General features: G+C 36.6%; 1 protein-coding gene across 3 annotated transcripts in view; it reads left to right on the top strand.

Annotated features, from left to right (window-relative positions):
• TMTC4 (transmembrane O-mannosyltransferase targeting cadherins 4) overlaps nt 1–18,798 on the top strand; it is a 52,884-nt gene that overhangs the window by 22,495 nt on the left and 11,591 nt on the right. For all 3 annotated transcript variants that reach the window (XM_084505548.1, XM_084505546.1, XM_084505547.1), the window contains exons 6-11: nt 2,383–2,480; nt 4,602–4,694; nt 8,548–8,709; nt 9,473–9,675; nt 11,358–11,529; nt 11,614–11,745. In XM_084505548.1, coding sequence (XP_084361674.1) covers nt 2,383–2,480; nt 4,602–4,694; nt 8,548–8,709; nt 9,473–9,675; nt 11,358–11,529; nt 11,614–11,745 — 860 coding nt within the window. The remainder of the gene's footprint in view (nt 1–2,382; nt 2,481–4,601; nt 4,695–8,547; nt 8,710–9,472; nt 9,676–11,357; nt 11,530–11,613; nt 11,746–18,798) is intronic.

The following is an 18,798-nucleotide window of genomic DNA, read 5'->3' as shown; positions in this document are numbered from 1 at the left end:
CTCCTTTACATAAATTGCCTTTTCTCCTTTTGTGATGCGGCTTTTATGAATTTCATGCTGTATGAGTGTGCTATTGTTATACTTGTCCTTGATAATTTGAACTTCCTTTTCTCCCTGTTGCTTCTCACACTGCAAGTTATCAAAGCATTTGTGAATCACTGTGTTGGTGACTCTTTGCTGTATATACTTCCTACCAACTTCCGTGTTAACATAGTCTTTATTTGTGCTCAAACATCCCAGCTTCTCTCCTCCAGAATTTGATTGTGGGAAGAAGAACCCTCTCACCTGAAGAAAGTACACTTCAGTAAACTCAGTGAAGTCAGTTGACTTTGTTCAATGTTCTCCCTTTCACGCTTACTAGGGATGACTGATTGTTATTTTGTCATCACAGTCAATTAGTTTGCCTTCCATCCTCACCTCCTGCCGACTAGTTTCTTTCTACCTTATATAAAATAAAAAAGGCAGATTTCAAAAACCGGATGAGCAGTCTTGCGTTGCAAGCAGTCTGAAGAGTCGAAGATCTTCAAGGCATGTATTTAGGACAGATCCCTTTTATTCTCAGCAAAGCTTATATAAAGAATTTTGAAGCCCCGTTCTCCATGAACTGTGTGCATATTGCAACCCTGAAAACCCTCAGTTCTGTATATGTGATGTGAATTAGAGTTTCCTCATTGATTATTTTTTTTAGTTACAACTAAAACCTCTTTAGTTTAGCCATTATATTTTGTATTTCCATGTTTTGTTTTGGTATTGAAAGGTGTATAACTTCTGTCCTTCAGGAGGCTTTCTTTTCAGTTTATAACATCTGCATCTCCAATGTTAACTCTGTCCTCACCTGCAAGGACATAATTTGGGGTGGAGGGAGAAGGAACAAATGCCCGTTCAATTTTTATTGCAATGAATTTCAAACGTCTTAATATCCACTTTGCTGAAGCTTTAAGTCTTGGGTAAGAAAAAAGTGCTAGAAGCAATTTCAAAACTTGTTCCTGTTCTTCAGAACTTCTTGTTCTGAATAAAAAAATAAGTACTCAAAATAAGTACTCTGCCTCAAAATGAGAGAGGAAGCCAATGTCAGTAGATCCTCAGACACTTGTGATGGTTCGTATCTTGTCAACAACTGAGTTAGTATGCTAGTTTCCCTTTATCATCGGTGAAAAGCAGGTGACTAGATCCCTAAAGGGTTCTCCTTCTTTCAACCAGTTAGAAAGGAAGCCTGATGTTCTGTTCTATTCCATTCTATTCTCTTCTCTTCTGTTCTATTCTCAGGTGCCTACTTCTGGTGAAATAACCCTTACTTCTTCCATTTGCCCTCTGCGTAGTCGATTATTGCAGTTCTGTTTAAGTGCTGAGGGCCCAACCTGCAGTAGGAAAGTGCGGCTCTAGAGATCAAGGAGAATAAAAAAGGGGTTCAGTCGATGAATATAGAGTTCAACTTTTGTTTTCTTCACATGGCAAATGATTCTTGTGATGCCTGTAGTGCTCATGTTGCTTGAATCGAGAAACTCTCTCTGAATGAGCTGAGTGCTTCCCTCTGTTGATTGCACCTGTGGAGTAGAGGTTGTGACAGACATGTTTTTATGTGAAGTACCCGTGTACTGTGTGTGTGATAGTACCTTTGGCTGTAGTCGAGCTTATTGTTATATCAATCTCAGAAATGCCTGCTTGTAGTGCCTAAACTCAGCTACATGGTACAGTCTTTAAAGACTTTTTTTTTTATACTAGAAGCTGTAGCTACTCTTGATCTCTTAACCCCAGAGTTTCTCACCCTGCTGTAAAACTGCAAGAACTAACTGCTTCTCTGATCAGATGCTGAAATTATTGAGCTTCATGGCATTTCACAGCAGTACTAATGAAATGACATATAGCACTTGCTAAATGTAGCAGCCCTGGAAAAGCAGCTCATTGTGCCTTTGTACCTTAGGTTACTGTTAACATAGTTTGTGTGTGTGGTGCTGCTTCATGTGTAACCATTAGAAAGAATTTCTTGTTCTTGTGGTAGCTTGGAGGAGAGTGGCCAGTAATGATAGAGCTATAGCTAAGGATGATAAATGAGTCTAAATATTGGGAATTAACCTTTTCAGATGATGAATTGTGAAAACTGTGAAGCTTCTGCCATTCTAATTAGTCTGGCTAAGACATCTAGCAAACAGGAGATTTCTAATGTCTCTGAGAATAGAAAATGACTGCAATAAAAGGACAAATGCCAGCATATTGCAGGAGGTGCCCAATGATTTTCAAGTCTGTGTATCCAGATTTTGACTGATAAAAAAAGATTGTGAGTTTAGATGCTGTTTGTTTCTTTTGTTTTTAATTCTAATTTTAATTTCTAACTTTACCTTTAAATGTATAAACCTAATGGTATGGCATGCTTTATTTCAACAGATAAGGAAGGACATCATTTTTCTGTATTCTGGGTGTTGGTGAGTGTTGTCCTAGGTGCAGTAGCCATGCTGTGCAAAGAACAAGGAATTACGATACTGGTAAGAATCCCAAAAATCAATTGATTTTTGACCTTAGCATCTGTCAGGTGCAGTTGTAAAGTCTACAAGGATGAATCTTCTCCACAACTAATTTCGTGAACATCTTTTTGTTCTGCTCAGAAAACTAGTTAATGTTTACTAAAAACAGTATTCCAGTAGATCTCTCTCGATTGTATCCCAACCAACCTGCTGGAATTCATTTTATCTTTTGTAAGCAGTTCGCATGTATCTTGTTAATTACTTGCAAAATTTAAGATTCACAGTGTTAGTTTCACTGTGTATCACGTTCATTGGCCTTGGTTTTGAATGTATAATCGTTGAGGTAGTGGGTCTACAAACTTCTCTCTGAAGTTTATGAACTGGAAGGAGACTGTTTTTAGGAGCTCCACCCTCTTGGTTTTTTTTGAACGTTCTAATTATAAGTAGGGTAATTGTTTATGTATTTCTAATACTGAATTTCTTATTTCCATCTCTTATGTAAACAGTCTATGCAAACAGATGTACTTACTTTTCATGTCCATTTTACTCTTGCTTTCTGTTACTTAAGTGAAGAGTCTCTTTCGGTTGATCCAGTAAGCTACCTGTAATACTACGTCAGTGATTTATACCTTTTGCGTGGTTGTATATCTGTATAAGTAAATCTGATTTGTAGCTTTAAATAACATAGATAAAGCAATCAGAAGAATTATTTGCAGCAAGGACCTTCTCAGCCTTAGAAAAAATTGTAGAAGAAATTACTGAAAACATCTTACTGTAGGACATTATTTTTTGATAAACATCCACAGGCTGATGTATTTTTCAAAGGTATCTGTGAAGAAAACAGAAGTTCTCTTAAAAAACATAGTGTGATTATTTCTTCTAGTGGTATGAAGTAATTATTTGAGCTAGCAGACACAGAATTGTTATTTGATCTGGATTTTTTGTTTGCTGTTGCATTGCTAGGATGATGATATTTATCCTTGAGTTGAAGGGTAAAGGTCAGAGGGATAAAGGGATATATCATACATTAAAAAGATTCTTTGTAGGCTGAATGTATTTTTCAGCAAGATTCTTGCTTTCCTAATCTCCATGTAAGTGAGCCATAAGCCTTGTACCTGCCAGCTGATATCTCTATGTGGAACCATCCAACTCTCCAGCCTATCTTCTCTCTTCTCCCTTTGACTATTAAAAAGAGACTTATGGCCTCCCGGTGTCCTCACTCTTTACCTTGCTAGGAGATATTTTTCATGACTTTTTTTCCCCATTTAGTTTACAGGACATTGAGGTAATTTCTGAATGTATTAGGATGTAGGCTAAGTATTCATGAATTGTCATGGTTGGTGATTGCTGGAACACTGAGTTTGGATTTTACTGGTGACCTCGACAGAATTACCTCATTGACCTCAAAAGAATTTACCTCTGGATATATTTTTTTTTGTTTCTGGGGGGGGAAATATGTGCAAGTATAGTCCTTCAAAGAGCTGAATATTCTCTAGTTTTATGTGTAGTGGCTAATGTTACATAGAACTCTGCTTTTCTTTTTCAGCAACTTCCACCGTGTGTATTGATGTAATTGCAAGAAAACAAAGCCTGATACCCATGTAAAATCTCTCTCAGCCTTTGCTTGTTGTGACAATTTATGTACCTTTTAATATTTTTGAAACCTGTCAGTCAAAAGATACCATGCTGCACAGCAAAAAAAAAAAAAAAAAAAAAAAAAAAAAAAGTCTTAAAAAAACTCCACCTTACTTGGACAGAAGCCTTACCTTTTGACTGAAGCATTTACACTGCAGAACATTTAGGAAAGAAAGCAGAGAGCAGACAGATAGGTGGTTCAAAGCTGCTGTAACCATACATATGGGGTGTAGCTTGCTGGTATGTGGTATCCCTGGTATATCCTGGTATCAGATGTAGCAGGTGCATTTGCATTATAATAATGTGATGTTCTACTCATCTGAGCTCAGGTTGTTAATTTCTTATTCTGCCGTTGTTACTAGCAAGGTATCTATTATCTACTTGTTTGAAAGCAGAATTAAGATGTATGATAGTTCATGGTAGAAGTGGAATATAAGGTGCATTTTTTAAAACCGGTTTTGTGTAGCTACTTCGTCTTACGTTCTTATTTTTCTTTTGGTTGTATAGGGTTTGAATGCAGTGTTCGATGCACTGGTGATTAACAAGCTAAACGTTTTGGAGTTCATTCAAAAGTTAATACGTAAGGACAAGTTGTTGGAGGTGAGTCCTTAGAGGTTTTGTTCATTCTTGCCAATCAGAGAGTCATGTACAAAGATAAAGATAAGACAAAGATAAAACTTCTGGCAGTTTTGTTTTTGCTGAGAGTTAAATAAAAATGAGAGGTATTTTCAGTCAGCTAAGTAAGGCAATGGGCTGTGACATCTCTTCAACATGAGTGGTAATGGAATAACGTTACAAATGCCTTGAATACAGAAATCCATTCCATGCTTCTCTCAACAGTATCTTAAAAATGTGGTGTGGAAGAGCTGGCTGCTTGATGCAACAAGTTCTGCAGGGTCAGAAGCTAGAATACCAAACAGGAGACAGTTCCGAGTAGCTTGGGAACTTGAAAGTGAAAATATTTAAGCACAAATAGTCATTAAGGATTGAATTTTTGACTTCTGTTGGTACTACTCTATCTAATATTGGCTCAAGTGGAATGTAACACCTAGTATTTGTTGTGAGATCTTGATCATAAGCAAATCATAGAAACATTCATCTTTAGGTGAACAATTGGTAACAACCAAATAAACAGCCTACTAGAACATCACTGCTGTTGAACAGCTAAACCATTTGCCTCTCCGGTGCACGCTTTAGCAAGGCAAAGGAATATTCATTGGAGACTGCATTGGTCAGTGGTTTCACTGTAGACAAGTCTTGCTCATATTTCTGAATAACACAAGTCCTACAGGACTTTTAAATTCCTTCACAGAGAGTGAAATGGAAATGTTCTTGAGGAGCTTTGTGGGGAAATCAGTGAAATTGGAATCTCTAGAACTGAAACAATAGATTTGGGCAAGAATGGCTGAGGGATGGAGAAATACTTCAGGCAGCAAATAAGAATGCTGAAGAATTGAGTTGTGTAATGGGACTAATCAACTAGCATGAGGAAAAGGAGTGAAAAGCTGTAGAGAATTAAAGCAGATCAAGTTCAGAATTAAAGTGTTGGAAATGTGTCAGAGGTGAACATTTTTTTGGAGGATTACTCTTGAAGCATGAATAACTCAAAGCATTGTGCTTTTGTTTTGTGACTTTTAAACAGTGATGTCTGGGTGAATAAAGCATTGTGTGTCTTTTTTTTTTTTTCTTATTGTAATAGGAGTAATTAATTTTAGCTCCTACCAACTACAAGAATCTGTTGTGGTCTTTTCATTGAAGTGTATTTAAAGTTTGTTTTGTTTTGGTGAATGTCAGGTCTTAAATTCTCCTACTTGCAGATTTTTTTTCCTCTTGATTTGAGAGATAAGTTTCAGTTTCATGCCAGATTTAGTTAACTCTAAATCAAAGACTGTAACATAAGGTAGCGCTTCTTCAACTTCTTAAATTCTGCTTACTAAGAGATTTTGTGATTTGTGAAATGTGGCCTTTGAGGAGCTGCATGAGGAGCTGTTAAATGAAATGAAATCCGGAATAAGAGTTTTTGTTTAGTTACTCTGTAATAAGACATTAATTGTCACTATGCTGTTTTCCTTTGTAGCACAATTTTGTTGCCAAAACAGTTTTTAGGAATGATTTTCATAGTATTGACTTTGGTTTCTGAGATGTGCAAAAATAGCCATTTGAGCACAAAGGCTAGCTTATGTAAAATCAACAATACAAACTTGTTTCCCTAGATATTCAATTAAGTGTTTTATGATGACTCCATTGTCAGCTACAAATATTAAAAGTCCGTCTGAATATTGCTTTTAAACTTATTTTTTCTATCATTTTAGAGAATAAATACCTTCAGCCAGGACACTGTCGGATCTCTTACTTTATGCAACAAGCCTATTTTTTTCTTAGTCTTCAGAAATAAGTAATATTGATCTAAATAATTGCATATTGCAATCATAGGTAATAATAATCAGCGTGTCAGCTGCTATGGTGGACATAGAGAATTGATCATATATAACTATTAGATAGGCTTTTTACAATAACAGAAGCATACCAAATTAAGGAAGGAAGGTAGGAATAAAGGAAAGGTGGAGATCACATAACCATATTTTTCAGGATCCAGTCAATTTTTCCATGTAAAAATCAACAGTTCATCAACATTTTCCTTTTCAGACACATTCAGTGGGGAGGGAAGTGGTTCAAATGACCCCTCATTTCAGAGAAGCTCTCACTTTCAATCTTCTGCATCTCTGATGACTTACCAAGGCTCCGTAGGTTAACTTCAGCCATCAGGGTTCAGGCAGCTCTTAGGGATCCCTGCAGCACTGTAACACAGGGACTCAGAGAGAAGCCAGGTCCTTTACTTCCCATCTGAGTTAACACTGGCTAGCTGGGTAGGGTGCTGGAAGACTGGGGTTGCATCTTGAAGTTGTGACATGGGTATCATTTTAGTTCATGATTTTCTTTCCAGTCTCTGGAAAAGGGTAAAGAACTTCTGTGGCACACAACAGTCTTTGTTTTTCTTTGGTTGTGTTTTTTTTTCATTTATGAAACTGGTGCAAGCATGAAGAAGAAGAGTTATAATTCACAGGGAAGAAGCAGAAGTCTGTAAAATTTAGCTTCTATGACATCACTTCTCTGTGTGGACTCAGATTTCTTGCTTTTAAGTGAATTGCCTTCTTTAGACCCTAATGTGTATGTTATAAAACCTGTAATGTAAATCAATGGAGTTAATACTATAGATAAAACTGGATTATTTCTTTTATAGCTCCTGGAAAATTTTAACCTGACCAAAGTGATTTTGGTACCTGTGTGTCATTGGCTTTTTAATTGCATTTGATTGTGAAAAAATTATTTTTTCTTTTCCCACAGCTTCGAGTTGTGCAGTTTTCTTGCACTCGTGTAATTTTACCCCTAAATAGACCTAAGTGGAGAAAAACTTTTGGTGACAAAAGGTCAATCAGAGCGATTTAAAATAAAATTCATGGGAAAACTGTCCTGCATTAATCAGTTTAATGTGGTGTCCTGGTTTCAGTTAGAACAGAATTAATTTTCTTCCTAGTAGCTGGTGGAATGCTGTGTTTTGGCTTAGGATGAGAAGAGTGCTGATAACACCCCGATGTTTTAATTGTTGCAGAGCAGTGCTTATACCAAGCCAAGGACATCTCAGCCTTTTGCTCTGTCCTGCCAACAGGCAGGCTGGGGGTGCAGTAAGAGCTGGGAGGGGACAGACCCAGGACAGGTGACCTGAACTAGCCAAAGGGGTATTCCATACCATCTGACGTCATGCTAAACAATATATAGGGGTGGCTAGCCGGGGGGAGGGGGCCGGACTGCTCGGGGTTAAGCTGGGCATCGGTCAGCGGGTGGTGAGCAATTGCATTGTGCATCACTTGTTTGTACATATTATTATTACTTTCCTATTATCACCATTGTAACATTATTATTATTGTTGTTATTATTATTTTGTTATTATTATTTTCCTGTCTTATTAAACTGTCTTTATCTCAACTCACGGGCTTCACTTTCCATTTCTCTCCCCCGTCCCAGAGAGGGAGGGGGGAGGGTGAGCGAACGGCTGCATGGTATTTAGCTGCCAGCCAGGTTAAACCACGACAGTCTTTTTGTTCCTGAAACCAGGACATGTGGTATATACCAAAGACTACATTCTTCACAAATTCCCTGTCAAAAATTGATGCGTGAAATTATATCAACTATAAAATTACTGAGGATTTGTAGAAGAGAATTGTTCAATAAAAGTTTTCTGATTGAAAACGAAATGAAAATGTTTGCAAAAAATATTTTGCAATTAATTGTAGTAAAACTTGAGACCTTTCTTGTTAACTGCAAAAGAAAGACAAACGTCAGTTGACAGCCTCTTTTTTCTGAGATGGTCACAAAAAAAGATGTGAATATAGGCAGGATGAGAATAAAATATTGTTTGTTTTTATTTAATGTTATTTTTCTTTCCTTCCTGTAGAATGCCGGGCTGTTAAGAAAGGGGCTGCTTTTCAGGATAACTCTTCTGATGTCTGGAGGGGCTAGTATACTTTATATCCGCTGGAGGATTATGGGCACAGGGCCACCGGCTTTTACTGAAGTAGACAACCCAGCTTCATTTGCAGATAGTCTGTTTGTGAGAGTAAGTTATGAAGTTGTTTTTGTTTTGTTTTTTTCTGGCAAGCTCAGAGCATTTGTCTTTGTCATCAAATTAAATTTTCTGTGTCTCAAAGAAACAATAAAGCGGGCAGTCTAAACATTTAGAGATGTGTGATGAGTCACCTTCCCTTGTGCTTCTGTGAAGATTTTTTTGCAATTTGAGAAAAAGTAAAAAAAACTATTCTTTGCATTCAATTTAGCGTGCTCTGCACTCATTGAAGTACATTTCCATTTATTCACTACTTGTCTCATGCATGCAAGGGTTTAGCTTTTGCTGGGTTTCTTCCTTTTTTCCACATACTGTATTTGACTCTTCATCTGTTCTTTCACAATTGAAGAAAATAGCATAAAGTTCTGGTCTGGTGCATTTGGAGTATGTATTGGCTTTATACCTCTGTATTAAACGTGGCTTTGGAGATGAAGACTGAAAGAAAGGTGTTGTCTTTTGACATTTCCTCCTGTTCTGGGAAATTATTCTTTCTACACGTGGGTATTGGTTGCACAACATAGAACTGCATTTCCCTTCTCTGAATAGGAGAACCACGTAACTATATTAAAAATAATAATTTCACAGCTGTAAAGTATGTAAATATGCAATTAGATGTAATATAACAGTATTCAAGGCCTCTTTTTGTATAAGAAACATTTTACAATAGCAGAAATGATAGAAAACAAGAACTAAAGTTTCTCCCCCTCACACTTAAGTTTAGTATCAAATAAACGTTTGTTTTCTTTTTGACTGACAGGCTATAAACTATAATTACTACTATTCATTGAATGCATGGTTGCTGTTATGTCCCTGGTGGCTGTGTTTTGATTGGTCAATGGGCTGCATACCCCTCATTAAATCCGTCAGCGACTGGAGGATAATTGCACTAGCAGCACTTTGGTTCTGCCTAATTGGCCTGATATGCCAAGCTCTGTGCTCAGAAGACAGCCATAAGAGAAGGTAAGAGACAGTGATGAATTTTAAATGCCCGGACAACTTGAGTACAGTATTATTTTGTTAAATTCAGTACTGATAATTTTAACAATTCAGTGGAACCAGTGTCTAGCAAATGCAGTTCAAATAAATATTTATAGCTGTCATTACAGTTTATCCCAATTTGGGCCCATCACTGTACACAGGCTAGTGGGAAGCAGACTTAGAGGGGGAGGTATGGATGGCTGCTTTATTTTTCTCCTGAAATGGCATTTTGAGATCCTTAACACTGTAGGTGGTAAAAAGTAATCTCTGCTCAGAACAGAATAGTCTGCTGTTGCCCTTGCTGCTTATAAGTCATCATCTCCTTTAATCTTCTCTCCTAATAATGAAAGAGAGAGGAGATATGCCTTGAAAGGAGGTAGAAATGCTGTATATACTATTAAAAAATAGAATGCTGACCATGAGGAAACAACTTGTACTTTATCAAAAGAAACTACAAATTTGTTGTAAGCTATTCTGTCTTATTAAGATCTTCTTTAACTTCTGTTAACTTTTGTCCATTCCCATGGATTTTATGTATAATTAATTTCTAAGCTCTTTAACGTTTTTAGCAGCTCAGTCATAATGAGGTCATCCTGTTTTTCAGAGTACCAAATATTTTCTTTTTATTTCTGTGGTATTCTGTAATTTAATTTCTTTCCCTGTGTCTCCCCAAAGGCTGTCATCCCACTAGACTTCCTTTCCTCTATTCCCATAATCATTTGCACAGATAAAACCATTTTGAAGGGGGTTTACACTTGTTACAAGTGTCTTCATGTTTTCTTTTAAATACTCACTGAGCCAATATTGCTGAAGAGGTGTTGTTTGTTTTTTTGTTTGTTTGTTTGTTTGTTTGTTTTAGTAAAAATAAAGACAAAAGTAAAGTGAAAGCCAAGGACAATTAGGGAGGAGACGAAACTAAGAAGTACCTCACTCTAGATTTGTCATTTTGTCATTTACATTATAGTATAGAGACTTATTTGTAATAAACTGGAATAGAAAACTACCAAGCTTGTGGCCTGACATGGACATAGGGTTCCTACTCTCAGTTGTTGTAAGTTTTCTATAGACCATGAAGAGTTACCTGCTGAGTGTTACTCATTCCTAATGTAGATACCTAAAACAGGGAAGATGAACTGCCTTTGAGAAGTGCCTCTCTCCAATGACTGCGGAGAGTGTAGATGAGTAACTTTTATGTGGTTAAACACAATGGATTCTGTTATTGATGTCTTTGTTAGGAAAGACAACACTCTCAGTGGGATATGTACCTAAGTTCTTTAAGTGACCTATATTTTTTTCCCTGTGCTACTGACTTATTAGTTACAAAACTAGACAGATAGCTTTTATCGTTAGTTTTTTTCCCATATATTTTTAATAGGAATTCTGTTATTAATGTTCAATGGGTTTATTTTCTGCTCTGGAAGCATAAACACTGCTTTTCTGGGAATTATAGCTAGAATTCTGGGAATTATAGATAGAAAGAAGTATCAAAATGCTATTGAAACATAATCTGATTTTGTTATTTAGCTCCCATGGGCTGCTTTTGAATGCCCTGCTCCATATGCACATTTCTGTTTGTTTTTTTTTTAATAAGGTTTATATGTTAAGTGGAAAAGGTATTCTATTAAACTTTGTTGTTTACTTGAGAATCTGTTTCTTGTTTGCAGGATTCTTACACTGGGACTCGGATTTCTTATTATCCCTTTTCTTCCTGCAAGTAACCTGTTCTTCCGTGTAGGATTTGTTGTTGCAGAGAGAGTCATCTACCTCCCCAGCATTGGCTATTGTATTCTGTTTACATATGGATTTACTCTCTTGAGTAAGCAAGCCAAGAAAAAGGTATTATCAAAACAATCACTAAGGCTGATGATGAAGTGTTTCAGTTGAATGGTTTTGTTCTTACCTTGTTTCTCTTTCTTTAAGAAAATTCTTGCTGTCGCAGTCCTTGGAATCTTACTGATAAACGTTATGCGCTGTGCGCTCCGCAGCAGTCAGTGGAGGTCAGAAGAACAGCTTTTTAGGAGTGCACTGTCTGTGTGCCCTCTAAATGCAAAAGTAAGTCAGTTGTGGACTTTGAATCTTTCTTTTTTTTTTTTTTTTTTTTTTTTTCTTTTTAGAAAGCGTTTTGAATTTTGGAGTGGAAGAGGTTGTGTGTAATTGAAGTATTGTGGTATAGTAGACCTCAGTCTTGATTGGGGCAAAAATATGACATATCAGACACCTAAATTATGGTGTTAACACGGTCAGTACACAGTGCACAGTCAATACCGAAAGTGCAAATTACAATTTTCTATTGTTCTGAAATTGTAATTCAGAACTTGGGGGTGGAAGTGAGGAGGGGGAGGAGAAAGGGGAATATACCTCAGGAAAAAGCATCCAGTCAAATCAGATGTGCTAGGAAAATCTCTTAAAAGAATTGTATGCATAATTGCAGATTATTACAACAAAATATCAAAGAGGATGTAAGTAAGTTGAAATGTATTCACCTGAATAATTCCTATGCTATAATCTTCTTTCTGTACCTTCCAGTGGTGCATATAGCCAGCACAGCTAAGGGAGAAAGAAGCGTATCATCTGCTTAGTTGCAGGACATGGGATAAAATCTTTGTTCCTACTTCTGCTCTTTAACAGCAGCTGAATGAGCTAGGTAGTCTTCAGACACAGGCAATAAGGACAGCTGCAATGTCCCTTGCAAATCTTAGTGAGGGAAAAGGTCTGAGATGGGACTGGATAAGATGTTTCACTGCTCTGAGCATCGGTGTAGCATAGACTGCATCTAGCCTGCCATTAGAGGTGAGCTCTGCAGCAGTCCTTCGATAGCTGAGGCTGGGATCTGTTGGAGTGTACCACAGAGCCCTGATGTTGTCTGAATTTTAGGACACGCTATCTTCAGTGAGCCTCAGAATAGGAATCCACAGCTTGTTAATAACAACACACGGATGTTTTGAAAGATTAGATTTCTGTAACCTAGAAAATACAGATGAAGATACAGAGTTTAAACAGCCAAGAAACGCTCAACTTTGTGAAGGGAATGATAAACTTAGCACACACTGGAATACAAATAGGCATCAATGGGCTCTAAAACACGTTTATGATCAATATTTACAGCATGGTGATGTCTTTGAATAATCTCAAATTTTGATACATAGATAAAGAGCTGTAGTATTTTATTGTGGCAGTGGTAGTCAACCATCTCCGTTTTAATGATGACCTCAGTGTATCTTGTCTTCTGAATGACAAGTGCATACTATAAATGGAGCAAATGCAATCTGTTTCTTTGTGTGTAGCTACATCCATCTGCTATGGCAAGAGTACTTTAGACAGATCCCCACTCTGCCTGGGCTCCAAGGTCCTTGGACACAAGCCACGTCTGGCTGGGAAGCTGTGTAGCTGTGTTCACACAGTGCTGTGCTTGAGCCGATAAGCTGTGTGCAAGCTACTGAACTAATGCAGCTGGTTCGAAGCCAATGAGTGTACAGGGAAAATGAGCTTGTGTTTGTCAACACTGGGCCCTCTAGACATGCCTGGACTGTATTGCTACTTGCGACAGCTTGCACAAATGGAGAGCATGGTGATGTGTACGGGGAGGTTTTTATAGACTCACATTCCAGTTTTCTTTAAGGAGTCACTTTGAAATCACATTAGTAGGTAACTTTACTAGGCAAGAGTGTTAGAGAGTCCATGCCTAAAAGCCAATCTGTTTTTTTTTTTCCTTCATGGACTTCAGTCAATTTTAACCAACGTAAATGTAAAAAATGGAGCTGGTTCTGTTTTGATCTCTTCTTGTCATGAAATTGCAGACTTCCCTTAAAGCTGACTCCACGGGACTTATCATTAGTCCATTTATTCCAGTTCAAGGCTGATGCAGACCAGAAGATGAATGTAGATAATAACATGTTTTTTATCATTTTTCTTGGAGCATCTTTAATATGTGTAAAGTGCTCATGCTTTAATTCCCCTATGTAGCAGGGCCCTAGAGTCTCTAGGTGTTTTGCAACTACCAACAAAAGCTGCAGCTCCGAATTCAAGCTTTGTAGAACAGCTTTTCTGAATTCCAAATTGTCTGTATATGAGCAGTGTAAAATATATTTATCTTGATTCTAAATAGTATGTTCTCTAATTTCAGACTCACCTTTTTAAATATCTCTCTTAGATGGAGGTGTGGAAGCTGCACTAAATCAGATTCTCTGGCATAGTAGCAAATCTGCCTCCTTGACTGATGGATGCATCTGGCTCAAGGTGGTGAAATTTAGTATCATTTTTGATAAACATGGCCTAGTCATTTTGGAATGTGTTGGAAATAATCACATACCATAATGAAGTTACAGAGATTTTTGACTTTAAGTTCATGACACAGAACAGTCTGGCAGCTCTGTCTAAAGAGAATCTGTTGCATATTTTTAAATATGTAATGTGTGTGCATTTATTTATTTGATAGAGAAAGAAGCATGTTATAGCTACGTCCAGGAGTATGTCACTCTTGCTTGGTCCTATGCTTAAGTTGGTTTGAAAGGTTGTTAGTCTGTATACAGTGTATAGTATACGTTTTGAATACACTTAACAGTATTTTGCTTAGATGAGCAGAAGGTGCCTGTATTCCATTTCCATTTTTGCATACAGTATAGACTCACTGAATTCTTGGAGCTCAATGGTGGTAAGCACTAGTGTGAGTTAGAGCCAGGCCTCTTTTTTCTACTAAGGCAGATTTTGTGAACAGTTACATGGACTGTTTCCACCTGATATGTTAATAATATGTTACAGGTAGTTTATAAATTTGGAATGATTCCAAATTTATGCTAATGGCTTAGAAAAGGCTCACTGGATCTAATTCAGAATCTTTTCACTGATGTCAGTATGTTGCAACTTAATCCTGGAGTGCTTTGTTGAAGTACCGGAATATCTAATTACAGGCTATGATGAAAGCCTAACTACAGTTTTGCCATATATCAGACTACTTACTGGCTTGGGATTCATCCCCTTAGCTTTAGATGTCTACATCTGAGCAAGCCAGATAGGCTGCCCTCATAACTGTGAGGAAAAACTGACCCTTTTAGCACATTTTATCGTCACCTTGAGCTATGTGACTGTCACAGGCCAGAAGGACTGCACCCTGTTCTGTGTGTTTCTTTCCACTGATTCTGAAAGAGGTCCTGACAGCTACCTCAGATGTGGATGCATAAGGTGACATGAGATTTTGCCCTTCTACTGCTGTTCACTATTTCTAAACATTGCTGTATTGCTCTTCACTCTCTGAGCTTGGTACACGTTGTTTCCTTTTGATTTTTGAAGATTATTCCTGAAGATGTTCGTCATGTTGGCTTTTTCTGCCATGCAGTAAGTTACTGTTGGAAATGTCAAGTTACTTTTTTCTTCCCTCTTAGCAAAGCCAGGGCAATTTTTCAGAATCCAGAGGCAGTTCTTATTTCTGGATGACTTCATCTAATTAATTATATAATTAAATTTTGGAAGAATATCATTAAATACATGAGAAATACTGACCGTTCTCTTCTGGTAGATTGGAAATAGCTAAATTTAAATAATTGTAAAAAGTTAACGTTCCCCATGCTACCAGCTTTCATTTACCAAATAGAATTTAATAAACACGGTTTTTCAGAAGAAACAAGTAGCAAAACCTGGAATCCTGAGGAAGTTATGATACTCTGAAAAGAATGTGCTACTAACCATTCTTTGTTCTTAATGCTTTGTGACAAACTTATACCTCTAATAGTTTGCAAAGACAAGCTGTTCTAATGCTGAAAATGTACAACAGAGTCTTAAGACTGTTTTTCAGTTCTTGGGCTAGGCTGTGGTGCCCTGATTATGTTAACTTTAAATATGGCATGCCTGTTGAGATAACCAACTTTTTTCATGGGGTATTTTTAGTACTTTCCTCTTTCCTAATTGCCCTCATTGCAGAGAATGCTGTGTTGTTATTCATCCCTTAGAAATGTTCATTTTAGAGCTATTACTGTAAAGTAATTACCTGTTTAAGTTTGATAAAGGAGCAAGTGGGCATAATGTAATGTGTCATTTCCAGTTAATATCCATCATTAATGCTCATCCGAAAATGAAATGGTATATCTGCTCTTAAATGTTTAACCAGGAAAGGAAAATCCGTTCCCAGGTTGTCCTGGGCAATATCAATCAAAGGCAGAAGAAACACGTCTGTAGAGATTAAATTTAAAACATCACACTGCCCCCTTCATTTTTAAAAGCCAGATTTTTCCCTCCCACTGGCATATTGAAAGTGTTTGTCCCCACGTTGTGCAGATAGGGGTCACAGGAGAGAGCAAGGAGAATTACAGCCTTGTGCTTAGCGGAGGGCATGTGGGTTATTGTAACCCTGGTTAAGGGGAGTAGAGCAAAAGACTCATCTTGGCATCTGTCTCTAATGGCAAAAGAAGTGGGAGACATTGCTGTCCAGCAAAAGTAACCTGCACCTTTCAAGTGATTCTGTATGCCTAAAAAAACCCTCCTGACTCTGTTTTTAAAACTTACTGCATTTAAATATATATATAAATATATACTTACTGCATATTTACCCATTGAAAATTATCTTGAAAGCTCTTTTCATCATTGGGTATTTATGTTAGGCTGAGGGGTTCTTTTGGTTTGCTTGCTATAATTTTTCTTCTCTTACTTTCTTTGTCACCAACATATTTAGAGGAGCTAAGGCTTCAATTTGTCTTGAAGGGAAGCTAGGAAACATACATACAACAAGCAACTCTTCATTTTCAGGAGTATTGTTTAGAAATATCACTTCCTTTCATGCAGAAACTGTGTCTGAGGACAGAAGAAATACAATGTAAATGGTCTTGTTATTGGTTTTAATACTGTAATACATCTTTCTAGTTCAGTTCACAAAATATGTATGTACACTTAATATTTCATTTGATGTTTTGACTTTAAATAATTGATATCTTTTGGATTTTTGCAATACACACAGTTCTGTTTACATGAGAAAAATATGCTTTCCACTGCTGCTTTAGATAGAAACGGATGTTAAGAAACTGAGGAATGAGTAGAATCAGAAAGTGAAATGCTGACTGGTTGTTCATAACACAAGATAGCTAAAACATATTTTTTGAATTTTTTTCTTGTATGCTCTGCCCTCATTCTTTTAATCAAATTTTTTCTTGCAGTAATACTTACAATTTCTGAAAAATGTAAAACAATAAGAAAAAAAGGCACTCAAAACTATTTTAGAGGAAGAAACTGAATGTAGTTTTAGTTTGCTGATATTGAAATGTGAATTCAGGTATTTTAAGGGGTAATATACGTTACTGAGTGAAATCTTCCTTGATTTTTTTTCTGTTTTGCCACAAGTTATCATTTATCTAGGAGTACAGCAAAATTTAATAATCTAATTTGCTTCACATAGATTTTGAGTCTGTAAACTTCAGTATATATAATCACAGCGATCCAGTTTGGTAAGAATGTAGTCATGGTGTGCTGAAAAAAATTCCCGAAGACATAATACAAATAATACTCAGTCCTAAGAAGCATTTTTCAAGGTATATCATGTTACTGTAATGACTCATTGGAAAGCAGTGCCATTCTATTTTTTGTCACAGTCAAGTGATCTTTATAAATGGCTATGCCTTGATATAAATGTACCATTCTGTTGCTTCTTTGGAGTGGACCTTGTCATATTTTTATGAATGTACAAAGGAAGTCCCTGGATTATTTTTTTTTCTACTTGAAAGCTGTACTAGAGCTTTTATTAGATGCTGAATTTGTGTGCCTTACAGGCTAAGGAGCTGTTTCTGTGAAAACTTATTAAGCCTTTCAGCATCTTTGCTATCTTTAAAACCAGTGAAACTACTTTTTCACTTATTCTAGAGAGCATGGAAAACAGTTTTAATTTGATTTATTGATGGCATGTTACAGCATAGTCACAATCACGTAGAGGTGGAATTCAACAACTAAATACTATAACAGTTAGATTGAAGCATAACTTTGTGTGTTGGATCAATGGGTCCCAGGTATTGTGCCAAACACGATGAAAATTAATCCTCTGATGGACACATGAGATTAAGTACTTTTTTTTTGACTGTATAACATTAATTAGAGTTATCTAAGTGTATTACAAACCTATATTTATGTACTTCAGTCTGAAGTAATTTCTGCGTAGTGTTTTTGAAGAGATTTAAATTAGATTTTCGAGGTATGGAAAAAATTGCAGTGTGAGAGTTTTTTAGATGAGGCATACAACTTAATTTCAAATAGTAAGGTAATTTACAGAATGAATTCTGGTCTAGTTGTAGAAAAGTGTTTGCAGGACTTTGTACTCAAAACACTTTTATTTCTAAACTTCAGTCTTCCTCTGACCATGTAATGTAGTCTTAGAGTAGGATACAAAATGTCTTCCAATTAAGATTTTTTTTCCTGAAATTCCTACCTAATCCTTTAATCCTTATCATAAATTCAAATGATAAGGATCTTCCCTGTAGTTATCCCAAAGCCCTAGATCCTCCCTTCATTCTCTGTTTTTGAACAGTCAAGGTCTTCAACATGATGCCACACATGATTTATTTTTTTCCAGAAATGTTGTTTGATGCATTATTGTATCAAGACAATAATAATTGGGTCTTTTGCAGGGCTGGGGTGAATGCCGGTTGGCATTCTTTGTGAGTTTTCTTTGTTTTGAAATATGGAGCTTAGCTTAATTTTTCTGTTAATGTTGATTTATTTTTTAGCTTATGCTATAGTGAAAGCAAAGTTTAATCAACGCATACTGCTGTAGATTTTCTGCTATGCTGGATTTGAATGAGTCAGCCTTTCTCTTAGTCATCTGACAAGGAAGGACAAGAGGTGTCCATATAAAATGTCTTAGGGACAGTGTTGTGATCTCATTTATAATATCAGGGAGTGAAAAATCTTTCTTAACTAGCTAGAACAGGTAAGTTGATTTATTAATTTATTCCTCAGATTTTATCTTGCTATTTTCATTGTCTGTATTGTCCAGTCTTGAGATCCACCTACAACATAAAGCAGTAGTGAATGACAAAAATTCTGGCTGTATTTATTTGGGGTAAGAATTTTTAGCAACTTGACTCCACAAAATACCTGACTGTATAGCATCTGGCTAAAAAAGTTCATCTGTGT

The sequence above is a fragment of the Aythya ferina genome (genome assembly GCF_964211825.1).
Source record: "Aythya ferina genome assembly, chromosome: 1".
In the NCBI taxonomy this organism is placed as follows: domain Eukaryota; kingdom Metazoa; phylum Chordata; class Aves; order Anseriformes; family Anatidae; genus Aythya; species Aythya ferina.
This window is presented reverse-complemented; position numbering and strand designations above follow the sequence as displayed.